The sequence below is a fragment of the Vidua macroura genome, chromosome Z (genome assembly GCF_024509145.1).
Source record: "Vidua macroura isolate BioBank_ID:100142 chromosome Z, ASM2450914v1, whole genome shotgun sequence".
Lineage (NCBI taxonomy): Eukaryota > Metazoa > Chordata > Aves > Passeriformes > Viduidae > Vidua > Vidua macroura.
This window is the reverse complement of record NC_071611.1, coordinates 51,241,431-51,255,491: the sequence shown is the minus strand read 5'-3', so window position 1 is coordinate 51,255,491 and position 14,061 is coordinate 51,241,431. Positions and strand designations below refer to the sequence as shown.

At 39.0% G+C, this 14,061-nt stretch overlaps 1 protein-coding gene across 12 annotated transcripts in view; it reads right to left on the bottom strand.

Moving 5' to 3' along the window:
* ELAVL2 (ELAV like RNA binding protein 2) overlaps nt 1-14,061 on the bottom strand; it is a 102,984-nt gene that overhangs the window by 14,169 nt on the left and 74,754 nt on the right. For 4 of the 12 annotated variants that reach the window (XM_054003334.1, XM_054003335.1, XM_054003340.1 and 1 more), the window contains exons 5-7: nt 12,128-12,353; nt 7,567-7,605; nt 4,380-7,089 (exon numbers count right to left, since the gene is read on the bottom strand). The exons of 1 other annotated variant lie outside the window; for it this stretch is intronic. In XM_054003334.1, coding sequence (XP_053859309.1) covers nt 6,759-7,089; nt 7,567-7,605; nt 12,128-12,353 — 596 coding nt within the window. In that variant the 3' untranslated portion in view covers nt 4,380-6,758. Of the gene's footprint in view, nt 1-4,379; nt 7,090-7,566; nt 7,606-12,127; nt 12,354-14,061 lie in introns of those variants that run through there. 7 more of the 12 variants (XM_054003329.1, XM_054003330.1, XM_054003331.1 and 4 more) reach the window with 6 other exon arrangements.

Here is a 14,061-nt window from a genome sequence, read left to right as displayed (position 1 = left end):
AATTCCAGCTTTTCAGATTAGAACTGCTCTTCACCCCAACAGCAGCCTTTCCAAGACTATGACAGTGTGCTACCTCATTCCACCAAAAGACTCAATCTCTCCCCCAGCTTTTAAGCCATTTGGCCCAAATGACCAGTGATGTGCTAGTACATCTGCTAAACCACCAGGCCCAAATCACCTGCCATCACAGCAGTAGTTTAGCAGAAGGTGCCTCTACACTGAAGTTTCATTAGGAAAGTGTCAGTGTGAAAAAAGCTGCACTTCATTATGAAATGTACACACTGAAATGCTGAGGTCCAAATGCCAAAACTGGGCAAACAAAGCCCAGTGTTAAAACACATGTGCAGGCACAGCTGGATCAACAGTGTTGATGTGTTTGAAATTCTGCAGTCCCAGGCTATTATTTTATCCATGATGGAGCATCTCTCAAATTGTATTCATTTCTCAAACTGTTATAGATAAAAAAACAGAGATATTATTTCTAGTCATAAAATACATCTATAATTCAATAGTAAGCCCTAATTAGTTGCTGCTTTTTAATGCATAACTAAGTCACCACTTCTATACATTTAGTCACTTTCATGAAGTAAAAATACAAAGGGTATGACTCAGGGTATTTCTCAGCAGTACTGCTAAGAGTACCCCAGACTTCTTAGCACTCAATGACCTCTGGGTGTTGGAGAAAACAAAGAATGCACACTATATACAAGCCTAAAGTACAGCCAGCCACTCTAAAAATGCATCATTTTCTTTCATGCTGGGAAAACACTCTCTTGCCAAAGGAAGGCTTTCCTGGACGTAGGTGGGAAGGTCACCTGTCATGACTGATCTTGTTGCATGTATCTTTTACAGAACAGGCCACACAAACCTTGAGCATGTTCTGCAGTAACAAAGCCCTTCCACAAGTGCCCCAGCTAACACTCCAGTTCCCTCACAGCTATTTACAGATGTTCCTGGAACTCTTACTATTTACATACAAAAGGAACTAGTCCTCCACAAATGGCATGAGGCAGCTTCACCATTTTTCCTTTAGCTTTATAAAACTTTACTATAGTAAGAAAAGCATATATCTATGTATAAGATGGTCAGCTACATATAATAGAATTTGTATTTTTCAGTACTGACAGCTCCTCTGTGCAACTGTGCTTGTAACTGCTAATTTTTAGTGCTCAACTGCTGCCTTCTCTGCAGCTAGAGAAGTTTTGATTTTAAACTGAAGATATTTACATAAACATATTTTGTCCTCATTTTCATATAGCAAAATACTTCAACTATGGATAGTTAACACTGTACTAAAACTGGTCTAAAAGCTAAACACTGTACTAAAACTGGAACTAAAAGCTATCCTTCTGTGAAAGCTGAACATATGTATATCCCTGCTGGAGTACGAACTCCATGTATAGCTTCTCATCTGCTGCCAAGTAGAGTGTCTTGCATTCTCTTAATACTCCAGCCATCCAAGCACATAACTATTTAAAAAGCTACCAGCACTACCAACTATTTCTCTAATTAGTCAGTTTATCAACTCTGACTGACATCTTGAGGTGCTATTATCTATGTGTGTTGTTCACAGACCCTACCACTTGTGTAATCTCAATTCCACAACACTGTACTGTGATGCTCAACAACACAAGCTACAGTTTTGTATCAAAAATCTCACAGTAGAGATGAAAAACAAAATGTGAAAGAAGACACTTAAAAATAAAAGCTATACTCCACAAACCACTTTTGGAATTGTGTTCTCACTGATGGCAGTTCACTCTCATTCAACTGAGTGAAGCTAATGAATTAAGATGTGTATGTATGTGAAAAGGGTAGAAGTAAATTGAGTTGACTAGCTTTTAAAGATTTACTTGAAGTACTGGGAAGAGAAAAAAACTCCAGCAAACTACATCCAATTAATGGAACTTAGAAATTAATGCAGTAATTAAACAAATGGACATAATGATAAAGAGTAAATCCTGCTCTCTCCCCGTCCTTCAAAAAATTATAGATTAAGGTTGGAACCTGAGGATAGTGAACTGTCACTTGCCAGGAAAAACAGCCCTAGTGCAGGGACATCCTGAGGCAGAGCAGGGGATCAAGCTGAGCAAGGCCAATTTCTAGAGCCGAGGAAACTGCATTTGGCTGAGCCAACAGTGATGGAAAAGCAGTAGCAGCTGATATAAACAGAATTCTGTATTCCTCCCTTTAAGGAAAAGCTACCTTTCCTTGCTTTCACCCTCTATAAGCTGTGTTTTAAATCTGGCCAGGAGTGCCTTGTTCATATGTGCAGGCCACCTGCATCCTTGTCTGATTTCCCTTGCAAGGAGACAAGCCTTGAATATCATCCAGCTCTCCTGGGGCTCCCTTCCCTCCAGAGGAAGGGAGCCCCAGGTACTCTACCAAGTATCCCCTGGTACTCTATCAAGAAGAGGCTGAAGTCTGCTCTCTTGAACTCCAGAGTAGTGAGCTTGCTGTACAACCTCTTTGCTGCCCTAAGGATCTCAAACTCCACTATTTTACAGACACTGTAGGTCAGAATGTCCCTGAGCTTCACATTCCCCACTAGCCCCTCCTTGTCAGAACAAAATCCACCATAGCACCCCTCCTCCTTGGCGCATCTATCCAACCCGTAGAGGAATTTATCACCAAAAAAGTCCAAGAAGCTCCTAACGCAAGAGGTTTATGCCTCTCTGTGTTGTCCTTTCAACAGACACCTGTGTGTTTGAAGCCCCACATGAGAATCAGAGTTTGTGAAGGCAAGGCCACTCCTGTCTTTCTGTAAAGGGCCTCATCTGCTTGGTCTTCCTGCTCAGACAATCTGTAGCAGATCCCCACTATAGAGACACCTGTCCTTTGCTTGCCTTTAATCCTGACCCATTAACTCTCAGTCAGCTCCTCATCCATCCCCAGGTTAGGCTCCATTATCTCCAGCTGGTCATTGACATAGAGAGCAACACCACCTTCTCATCTCCCTTGCCTGACCTTCCTAAAGAGCCCATACCTTTCCATTTGAGTCAAAGGAGTCAACCTACATCTCCATGATGCCAGTGACTGTAGTTCTGCAGGCCTGCACCTATCTCCAATTCCTCCTCTTTATTTCCCCTGCTGTGTGTGTGTTAGCATAGAGGCATTTGAGTTTGGCCCCATGAAGCTTTCTGGCTAGAGTATCTGGAATTCCTTAATGTTGTAATTCAGGTGTTCTCCTGCTTACCCTCTCCAGGCTCTAGGCACCTCTTGCTGACTGGAAGAGCATGTCACCCCACACCTTCTCACCATTAATCTGATTATAACCCCTTTCCCCAGGTTTAATGCCCTATCAATTAGCTCCATGAGCCCTTGACAAAGGTCCTCTTTCCCCTTTTAGAGAGGTGAATCCCATCTGAATTCATCATGTCCAGGACTATGGAGGCCAACCCATTATATAAAAGAAACCATAATTGTGGCAGTGTGCCACCACCAGCCCCAGAGTCAGGTATTAAGACTGGGTCCATATGTTTTTTTTCAATATCACTACCTGCACCTACAAAAGTAGAGGAAAAAATAACCTGTGCCCCTGATTACCTCTCTAACCATCCCAGGGCCTTGAAGTCTCTTTTGACAGCCTTTGGACTATGCATTTTGGCTTTGTCACCATGCACATGGAGGACCAACAAGTAGTATAAGTCTGATGGCTGAACCAGGCTAGGAAGTTTTCCTGGTGACATAACTCACGCCCCAGAGAGGCAGACTTTTCTGCTGGAGGAGGACTCCAGGAGGATCCTAATCATCCACTGATTTTCCTACCCACATCCAGAACCTCACATCTACTGCACAGAGGCACCTGGGAGGGTGAGGTGAACAAGAAGGGCTTTTGCCTGTTGTGCCAAGCAGGACTTGCCTCCATTCACTCCTTCCTTCTGATTTACTACCTTCAGCCTGACAGGGGGAGGTTACACAAGGCTCTGGATATAGATTTCTTTCTAGTCTCTGCTCCTGTCTTGGGAAGGCCAGAGCACAGGTCAATTGGTGCATCTCCACCTTTGAGTCCCTGATACTTCTTAATCTATGTTATCTCTTGGAAAACACACTGGGCATTCACTCAGTTACACCGCATAGCAGCCTGCTAGACAGACAGCAAATTAATTTTTACTGAATGCATTTAATGGCACTCATTTATTATTTCAGCCTAAGTACTGAGTGGTTAATATAAAACTAAAGTGGAAAGATTCTACACTTAATTCTAAGGTAACAGAACTGGTACACAGCTCCACAGTCTTATCTCCTTGTTGGTAACTAGGATCCTCACCTAAATTGCAAGTAGCTCGAGAGCTTTACAGAAACCTTTCACTGGGATTGCTTACTCATTAAAGCAATGGAAAATATGGTAAAACATCAGTTTATGAGATTGTTTTCCCTTCAACTTTGTTTATTGATGTACTGAACATGAAAAAGTACAAAGAATCCAAACACAAAAGAAAACATGTACAACCTCTTAAATACCCAACAGAATATATTCTCTATTCCAACAAATGTGAATTAAGTCATACTATACAACTTCAAATAAATACCAGCCTTATATTTTACTAAGTGCTCTGATAAACACTGTAAAGTGAAGCCCAATTTACATGCCTTCTCATCAATGCTGTTAGTTGCTACAGTAGCATGAAGCATGTAGTTACTATTTCTCCCACATTGGCAAGTTTGTGATTTCTATACTATATACAACTTTTAATGCAGAGGATTAGCTTTAACAATCTAAATGCATCTAAGAATGAAGAAGTACTCAGGAAGCCAATTGATTTTTGAATAGCATTGAGTGGGTCAGCATGAAAACTTGCTTTTTCACTTTAGCACGCGCTTCACAGTATATGTACTGTACTATACTGAAAATTTTATAACTATAATTTAAAAGAATAAGAACCAAAACCAACTGCAAAGATAGTGTACAACTATGTTATGCATAGAACATTGCTTTTTCTAAGGGGAAGCATATGAGCATCTCAGTTTATACAAAAAGCAGGACGTAACTACATAGTTGTCAGTGCATCCTGGTGAAGGCATCAAACCCTCAGCTTTTTTTTTTTTTAATTATAAGCTAGATGCTAATCAGAAAATATTCTGTATTTGTTTTCCTTAAATTTCTTCAATACATGGCAAAGACTTTTTCTATTTCCCCAAAGAGTAATTTAAGCATCATACAAAGTTAAACTTTAATAGCATACAGGTATTTATGGTTTTCATATGAAAAATGTAAGGAAATTTGCTCAAAACATGTGTTTATACTTGTTTTTTTTTTACAACATATTTATAAACAAAAATGCTGCATCACCATAAACAGCTGAAGCTAGACTATCTACAGACAAAAATAGCAACAGATCTGATGCACTGTAAATTCAAGTCCTCAGGACAAAAAAAAAAAAAAGAAGCAGACCTCAAGTAACAATGTTAATGCCATACAAAGAAAAAACTTATACAAAAACATTCAAAATTGAACATCACTTGGCATGTAACTTAAAAATAACTATAATCAAAATTAGCTGAAAGTTTCATAACTTAAGGTCTTATTTACATTACACAAAGCTCAGGTGTTAGCCTTGAACATAACTTTCAAAATACCTCCTAATGCATCCAACTCAGGTCACTTCTGCTGATTTGCTACTGTGCAAATCATGCTTGATGTCTTTTCTTAAGACAAAACAATTCTTCAAACAATAGCAAGTACATCACTAAACACCATGAGCTCTATCTGAAGGGAATTCTTTAGGAAGAACAGATTTATTTCCCCCGTATCTCAGTGTTTTAGTTTTTCTGATTGCTCTTATATTATTTTCTTAAATTTTCATTTGCTTCAAAATCACAAATTAAAGTGAGCCACCTACCACTTAATAACCAGGATGATCAATGACTCCACTGATGATTACAAAAAATGAAACCAACAGTGCATCCCATTGACTTTACTTCTTAATACAAAGGTCTCAAAAGTAGTTCTACATCAAAAATCTTTCGAAATATTTTTCCCAACAATTGCAAATTTCCTGGTAAGTTTTAAAAGCTCACTAGGTGTCATACGAAGTGATTTCTCAAAGTATTCAAGTCAAAATATTTGTTCCAGGACCAATAAAAAGTTTCTCCAAATTTTTTTTTTTTTTTTTATAAAAATAGATGCTTTTTTAAACCCACATCAAAGAGGCTCTTATCTCTTTGGCAAGGTACTGCTTTATGAAAAGTTCTCCAGTATTCTTACAATAAGTTTTTATAATGTGTTCCCAGTCCCCAACCCAAATGAAGATGATGAAATAAATACTGCTTAAACTTTAATAAATAAAATGTAAACTTCAGATACTTTTCTTGAACAAGAAAAAAATAATGCATCACAAGGTAAATTAAACACAAAGCAAATTAAGAAATGACAAAAAAAAAAAATTATAGTATTACACAAAGCCTCGATATTTACTCACAGATTAAAGGAAGTCATGTATAAAGAAAAAGAAACTTCTTCCATTAGCTGAAACATTTTAAAAGTTCCACCTTCTTCAAAGAAGGCAATAGAATACACATTGTAACAGGTAAAAACCCTGTACCTCTTGTCAATACTCAAACACAAAAGATATTTAAGAAGTTCTAATTCAAATATTAGCAATAAAAAAATCTCACATATTCTTAGGATGCTAAGTAGTCATTTTATCCCCATTTCCACACTGGAATACAACAAAGGCATTTACTAATGCATAAAGCTTCTTGTAAATTGCCTTTGTTGTATAGTTTTCATGTATTAATGCACTGAGAATAACTTGTTAGGCTTTGTGCGTTTTGTTTGTTTTGAAGGAGACCTGCAATACTCTGTCACCAAGGCGGTATCCATTCAGGCTGGTTATTGCCATAGCTGCCTCATCGTAGTTTGTCATAGTCACAAATCCAAAACCTTTGCACTTGTTGGTGTTAAAGTCACGGATGACCTTCACATTGGTCACTGCTCCAAAGGGTCCAAACATTTGCCAGAGGATACTCTCATCAGCATCAGGGGCTAAGTTGTACACAAAAATGCACCACCCAGTTCCTGCATGTCCAGAGATATTAATTCCAGCCAAACCAGTCATTCCATCAATGGTCATTGGAGGAAACCTACTAAAGAATGAGGGAAAGAAAACAGAATCATAATATAGCTGTTCACACAAAACCCCAGAAAAGAAATGTCAAAATAAAAGAGAATAATACAGAGCTTTTCACAGAATGAACACGTTGCTCAGACTAGAAAGATAAGATGAAAAATATTTTTTGCACCCTAACTGCGTAAGTACTATGTAAAAAAAAAAATATACAAGTAGAGAGAACAGTGCTAGGTATGTCTGAAATGATATAACAGAAAATCAAAAGGAAAGCATGCTATAAAACCAGTGAGAATTAGTAAGTAATTTGAAACAGGATTTCCATGGAACTGCTACAAAAGGCTTGTATATTTCATGCAAAATGCATCAAAATGAACAATCTCAGCTGAAGTCTCAACATGCAAAAATCCAACAACATAAGTCTTACTGAAAAGTAAGAGTTTGCAAAATACTTCAAAATAATTTGGTTGTTATGAACCAACTAATCCTTTATTACCTCTTTACTCCATAAGCTATGTTGAGCAGATTGTCCAACCTGCAAAACATTTAGCAACATGTTCAGTCTTCAGACTTCTCCACCCTTTAAGATTAAGGAAACCTAGCATATTACTGTCACATCCGTTACATTGTACCAAACCTCATGCAATGTTAAAGTATCACCACTGAAAGAGCCATGACACCTTATTACACCTGATAGTGAAAACAGAACAGATATTCTTTGTGGAGATGCTTATTGGGAAATAGGTAGCAGCATCCACCATCGAAACCCCACGCTGCTACAATTCTTGTGTAGTAACCACAATCGTAAAAAGTTCATTTTATAAAGTGCACCATGGCCACAAATTTAGCCTAAATCACATACTGTTACCATAAAGTTACAGTCAGTGACCACATCAGTCAAGATTTCCATATTACAAAACTGGTTGAGAAGACTTTTATTAAGGCTTCTGACATGTTTGCTGACATAACTCTCAAGACAGATGCAGCATTTTGGATCACTAGCAACTGCTGTAACATAAACTCCAAAAAAACATTTTTCATGTTCCTACTCCTTCTGGTAAGTCCAGAAGGAGGCAGAAGGCTGGTTTGGCTGAGCAGGGCTGAGGTAAAAAAAGTAAATGTAAGGACAGTGGAGGCAAAGTCAAGTGGATATGGAAAGAATAGAGAGACATTGCTTGCAACTGGAGGGAGAAAATTTGTGCAGCCAAAGCTCAAAAGGAGTTGAAGCTTGCCAACAATGTGAGGGACAAGAAGAGGTTTTTAAATATGTGAATCTCAAAGATCAGTCCAAAAACAACATCAGCCTGTTACAGAATGAAAATGGTCACCCCATGAACAGGGACACAAAGAAGACAGAGAAGTTTTCTTTCTCTGCCTTCATCTTTAATGTCGATGATGGGCTAAGAGGGTTCCAGTGTCCTCGGCTGTGAGAATGGTGAAGGACCCTGAACTTGTGTGGAATCTCCAACTGAGTCCCTACAAATTTATGGGACTGGATGGGATTTATCCAAGAATACTCAAAGAACTGGCTGATGTCTTTATGAGCTCTCTTTCAATGATTTTTTAAATGACCTTGGGAATATGGAGTTGACTGAAAGCTGGCTAACACTACCTCCATTTTCAGTAAGGGCAAGATGATCCTGGAAACTACAGGCCTGTCAGTCTCACTTCAGTGCCTGGTAAAATTATGGAGATTATTCTGGGAGGTATTGAAAAACACAATCACAGCCAGCATGGCTTCATGAGGGCAAAGTCCTGCTTGTCAAACTTAAATTTCCTTTTATGACAAGATAACCCACCCAGCTGACCAAGGAAGTCAGCTGATGTAATCTTTTTGGATTTCAGTAAAGCCTTTGATATTGCCTCTCCCAGGATCCTTCTGGATAGAATGTGTAGCACACAGCTGGATAAATGTATCATGGGATGGGTGAGCTCAGGGCTAAGGCAAAAAGGGTTACAGTGAATGGGGTTACAGTGACTGACTGGTCACTACTCGGATTCCACAGGGCTTCATTTTAGGCTCAGTGCTCTTTAGCATTTTCATAAATGACTTGGATGGAAGACTTAAAGAACATATACTAAGTAAGTTTGCCAATGACACTAAATTGGGAGGACCTGTTGACTACCCTTAAGGCAGAGGAACTCTGCAGAGACCTTGACAAATTAGAGGGCTGGGCAATCACCAACTATATGACATTTAAAAAGGACAAGTGTCAGATTCTGCACCTGAGATGAGGGAAACCAGGATGTACAGAGAGACTGGGGAGTGAGACACTGAAAAGCACGGCAAAGGACTTGGGAGTCCTGGTCAACAGAAAGCTGAACAAGAGTCAGCAGTGCCCTGGTAGCCAGGACCCCCATGTCCTGGGAGGCATCAGGCACAACATCACCAGCCGGGCAAGGGAGGGGATTGTCCTGCTCTGCTCTGCACTGGGGCAGCCTCAACTTGAGTGCTGGGGGCAGTTTTAGGCACCATAATATAAGAAAGATATAAAGCCATTAGAGTGTTCAAAGGAGGGACAAGAAAATGGTGAAGGGTCTGGAGTGGAAGTTGTACAAGCAGCAGCTGAGGTCATCTGGCTTGTTCAGCCTGGGGAGCCTGAGAGGTGGCTGGTGGCCTCTTCACATTCTACATGTTCTTGTGAGGGGAAGAGTAGGGGCAGGCACTGATCACTTCCCTGTGGTGACCAGTGACAGGACCTGAGGGAATGCCCTGAAGTTGTGTTGAGTGAGGTTTAGGTTCGATATTAGGAAAAGATTCTTCACCTAGAGGGTGGCTGGACGCTGGAATAGTACTCCTGGGGAAGTGGTCATGTCACCAAGCCTGCCAGGATTCAGGAATTGTTTGGACAATGCCCTCAGGCACATGGTGTGACCCTTGGCCCTGTGCAGGGCCAGGAGCTGGACTTGATGATCCTTGTGGGTGCCTTCCAACCCAGGATATTCTATGATGCTCTGATTTTCCAGGATGAAGTGTTTCTATAATATATATAATATATAGTGTTTCTATAATATATATACATATATTATTTTCAAGATTTCTCTATGTGGTTCTTGCCTCACCTTCCCCCTATTACAGAATGCCACCACAACTCTAAACCCCTTGAAATAATCTAGTCAGTATCTGAAATATGCAGTGCATACCACTCCTATTGCTCTTATTCCTGGAGTCCCTTAAACTGCTTCTTTCAAAAAATGTTCACCCTGAAGAAGCTCTTGTTTCTATCTGGCAAATCCCAGATACACAAAGAAGAAGTCTTGTTATAGATTAAGACTCAATAAAACACGAGCTTAGGTAAAAAAAGTATACTTGATTTAGTTTTCCAGAGAGCACTAATTCTGCAGTGAGCTGGGTTTGCAAAATACACTGACAATAAACTACTGAACCCCTAAAAGAGCAGAAAAAGGAAATTAAAAAATACTTGACTACTATCAGTAGACAGTGTGGATGACTGAGGTCTACTGTCACTGACATGAGTGGTGGAGAGCAAGGTGAAGAGTTCTAGAAACACCACCACTTACAGGTCCTTGTTACAAGGGCTGTCAGATGAGAACTGAATACAGTAATGGTATCACTTGTATGATTTTTCAGCAGCTACCTGAAAGACTTGAAAATACTCTGGAAATATTCCCAGGAACTTTCACTGGAAAATTTTTAAAGATGCTTTAACTTATACATCTTATGGAAACTGAGAAACAATTATACAGATCTGCTTTTGAAAGTCCAGCTCAAGTTTACTCATAATAAGAAAAAAAGAAAGCATTGTATTGATCCTGTTGCTTTTATTATTAAAGTCTAAGCTGTTTTCAGGCCTCTGTCAACTATTAACAGAGATGGGACAACTGCATCAGGTCATTGCCAGGGTATGTTGAATAAGCTTGTGACACAAACCCCATGATCTTTTTTCATACAATGCACTTGAGTCCATTCTGCAATTTCTGCCCCCAGACTCTGCCTATAGAATAATGGCAAGTCTACTTTTATGCAATATTCAGAACACTGTTGTAAGATAGCCCTTTTATTACCTAAGAAACAGTAAGAAGAGCTACAAAAGAAGTAAATAAAATTTGTTATCCCCTATCTTACAGCAGAACACCTACTCCTCACACCTGTGAGATGCAGCAGGTAAAGCCAAAAATCTGAATAAAAGAAAAAATAAAAAAATTCTGACAGAAGTGCAGGCCATGAACTCTGAATATTTGGTATAAGCAAGCCTAGCCAATGCAGAGCATTTGAAATTTGGTATATTCTCTTTGAAGCAAGCTGTAAACTGGTTTTGTTTCTTGAAAAACAAAATACAGATACTCTTTGAGTGTATTACTATTTAACACAACCCAGTCACACTGTTCAGGGGTAGAGGGAGGGAACAAATAATCAAGATCACAAAAAAAATCCAGGGTACTCATGGATGTAGATAGTACAGTGTTTGTTTCACTTTGTTCTCACCATCTGTTCAATACATTAAATAGCACAGGGAACTATATAGCAATAGTTTCAACATGATGGGAACGTACGTCCCCAAAAAGCACATACAAAAAATATGTGAGCAATCTTCATTATGAAAGGTTGTAACAAGAAAAGACAAACTACGGCATGGAGAACATAGACAGCTAAACAGGAAAAAAGCCTGAAAGCCAAAATGCAGAGGAAAAATGTAGGGGTAGATAAAGAGGAAGCTGGTTGTGGCATGCCATATGGCTAAGAAAAAAACACTGTATCTCCTAGGTCAATATTAACTGAATCAACTTGCACATTAATCAAGAATAACCTAGGAAATGAAAAGTAATCTTTGAAAAAAAAAAATAAGTGACTGAGTACAAGAGAGATGCCACCTTGTTTTAACTAAGTATGCTTATTAGACACTGAAATGCTATCAATAGGATGGCATGCATTTTGGTTTTAGCTGTATCGTGGTAGCATAGCTGAAGTTCAACATTCATAAGTTTCCTTCCCACACAGAAGTCAGACAAGCAGGAATGCACAAGAGTGGAGGCAATCAAACAGGCCTGTGGGAACATGCAAGTTTCAGCACACTTGTGCACATTATTTGACTTACCTAAAACGTTGAGCCTGCTGAGCTAGAGGGGTGGGATACCTTCTGTTTGGAGAATGGTACAACTGGGAAAGAATGGCCTGATTTGTTTTTTGGCTTGGATTGTTAGCAAACTTTACAGTGATGGGCTCTGTGGCACCTGGAGGTTTCTGGCCATTCAAGCCCTTGATAGCTTCTTCTGCTTCAATTCGCTTGTCAAACCGGATAAACCCCACGCCCCGTGACACCCCTGCACAAGGTGAAAAAAGCATACAGTAATGAATTCACAGACTCCAGAATATTAGAGGTTAACTTTTATTTGTGTGGCCAGTTGCTATGTTGATGGTCAAATGCTGTGAACACATGATAACTTTGAGCTTAACAGAACTGAGCTTTTGAATAAAGTAGTAATTTTCTACTGTAATTTTGATTTTAATTTTTAATTTAACTGATGTAAGACACATTTGTGTAAAAAGCTTGGAAGTTTGAGGGAAAACAGTGGAAACAAATATAATGAGCCAAAGTGGAATTTGGAAACTAAAATTTTGTTGGATGGAGATGAACCCAAACCAGCTGCACTGTTACCTCTGGTAAGCTCATGCTACTCTGCAGTACCTAAACTGACAAAAATTCTGCAAATAACTTAGTTCTCTGCTCTCTAGCAGCAAAAAAAAAAAATGTCTTTTGCTCTCCTGCAGTATCCCCTGAAGCTCTCTTTGGAGCAAATATACTCAGAGGATGATGACATGCACATACTGTATTGCAATAATGGGAATTACGGCCGTGTTTTAAGAGTCAGTGGTTACCTCTGAGTAAAAGACTTGGTTCTGGTGAATCACCATACATCACTAGGTGTTACTTTTGAAGAAAACTTTTCTTGATATAGAAAAGTCAAAGGCAGCACGCAAAGGAATCCCAATGTGTTTATGGAAGGTCTTAGGAACATCACGCATCAAAAATTTCAAGTGTCTTAGACATAAACATATTGAGCTACATTGGATACTTGAACTTTAACATTAAAGCTACTAACAGCCAGCATTAGTTAGATCAATGTTTTGTTGTAGTATTTCTAGTGCCATTTAGAACCCCTTTACATTTTGGATCATGAATAACCAAATGAGATAGACACTTGTCCTCAACCAAGAAAGACATTAATGACAAGAAACGTATTCTGTTCATAAACAATGATTTAAGCCATCAAAAGTAACAATGAACAGGCATAAGAAAGCTTTAAAGAGGCAAATGTCACAGCTTCAACTTTGCATTTTTTATCTGTCAGTTTGTGTCACAACCTTATTATTCATACCACTCTGAGCCTATTTCTTCCAAATTACTAAATAGAAGGAGGCAAGAAAGCTTAAGCCTTAACAACAATCTATATGCCCTAAAGTATGCTGCAAATAGCAGGATTTATGAATATGAATAGAATTATAACACTTATTAGAAGTTCAATTATATTTACTTACCTGTCCATTTGTTAAATGCCATCTATTTCTGTGTATGAATATACAGGAACCTACAGTGAAAAGCTATTTACTGCACAAAGACTAGGAATCTGTCCCGCAAATCTGCTACATCTGCAATTCAGTATTTGGCCTTTAGCTTTCTTTTCCAGGCCTCTCTACACTCTCAACAATTCAACCTATTAAAACACTCTCTAAGTACTATGTCTCAACATTGAGACTTCTTTTGACTTAGTGCAAGTCCAAGGAGTACACAAAAGTTCCTCTAAAGGTCAGCCAAGACTCAAATGCTGGCATGTGCAAACTTTTCTAAGTAAGACAATTAAAAAAACTTATGACCTTCTACAGCTGAAAGCTGTTTGCCACCCAAGAGAATATGCAGCTTTGAAAAGGTACAGCTATTAAAAAAAAAAAAAAAATCAAACCCAGCTTATTCAGGGAATAATTATGTGAGTAAATGACTTAATCTGTCCCACCCCTTAGTGTTCTGGAAGT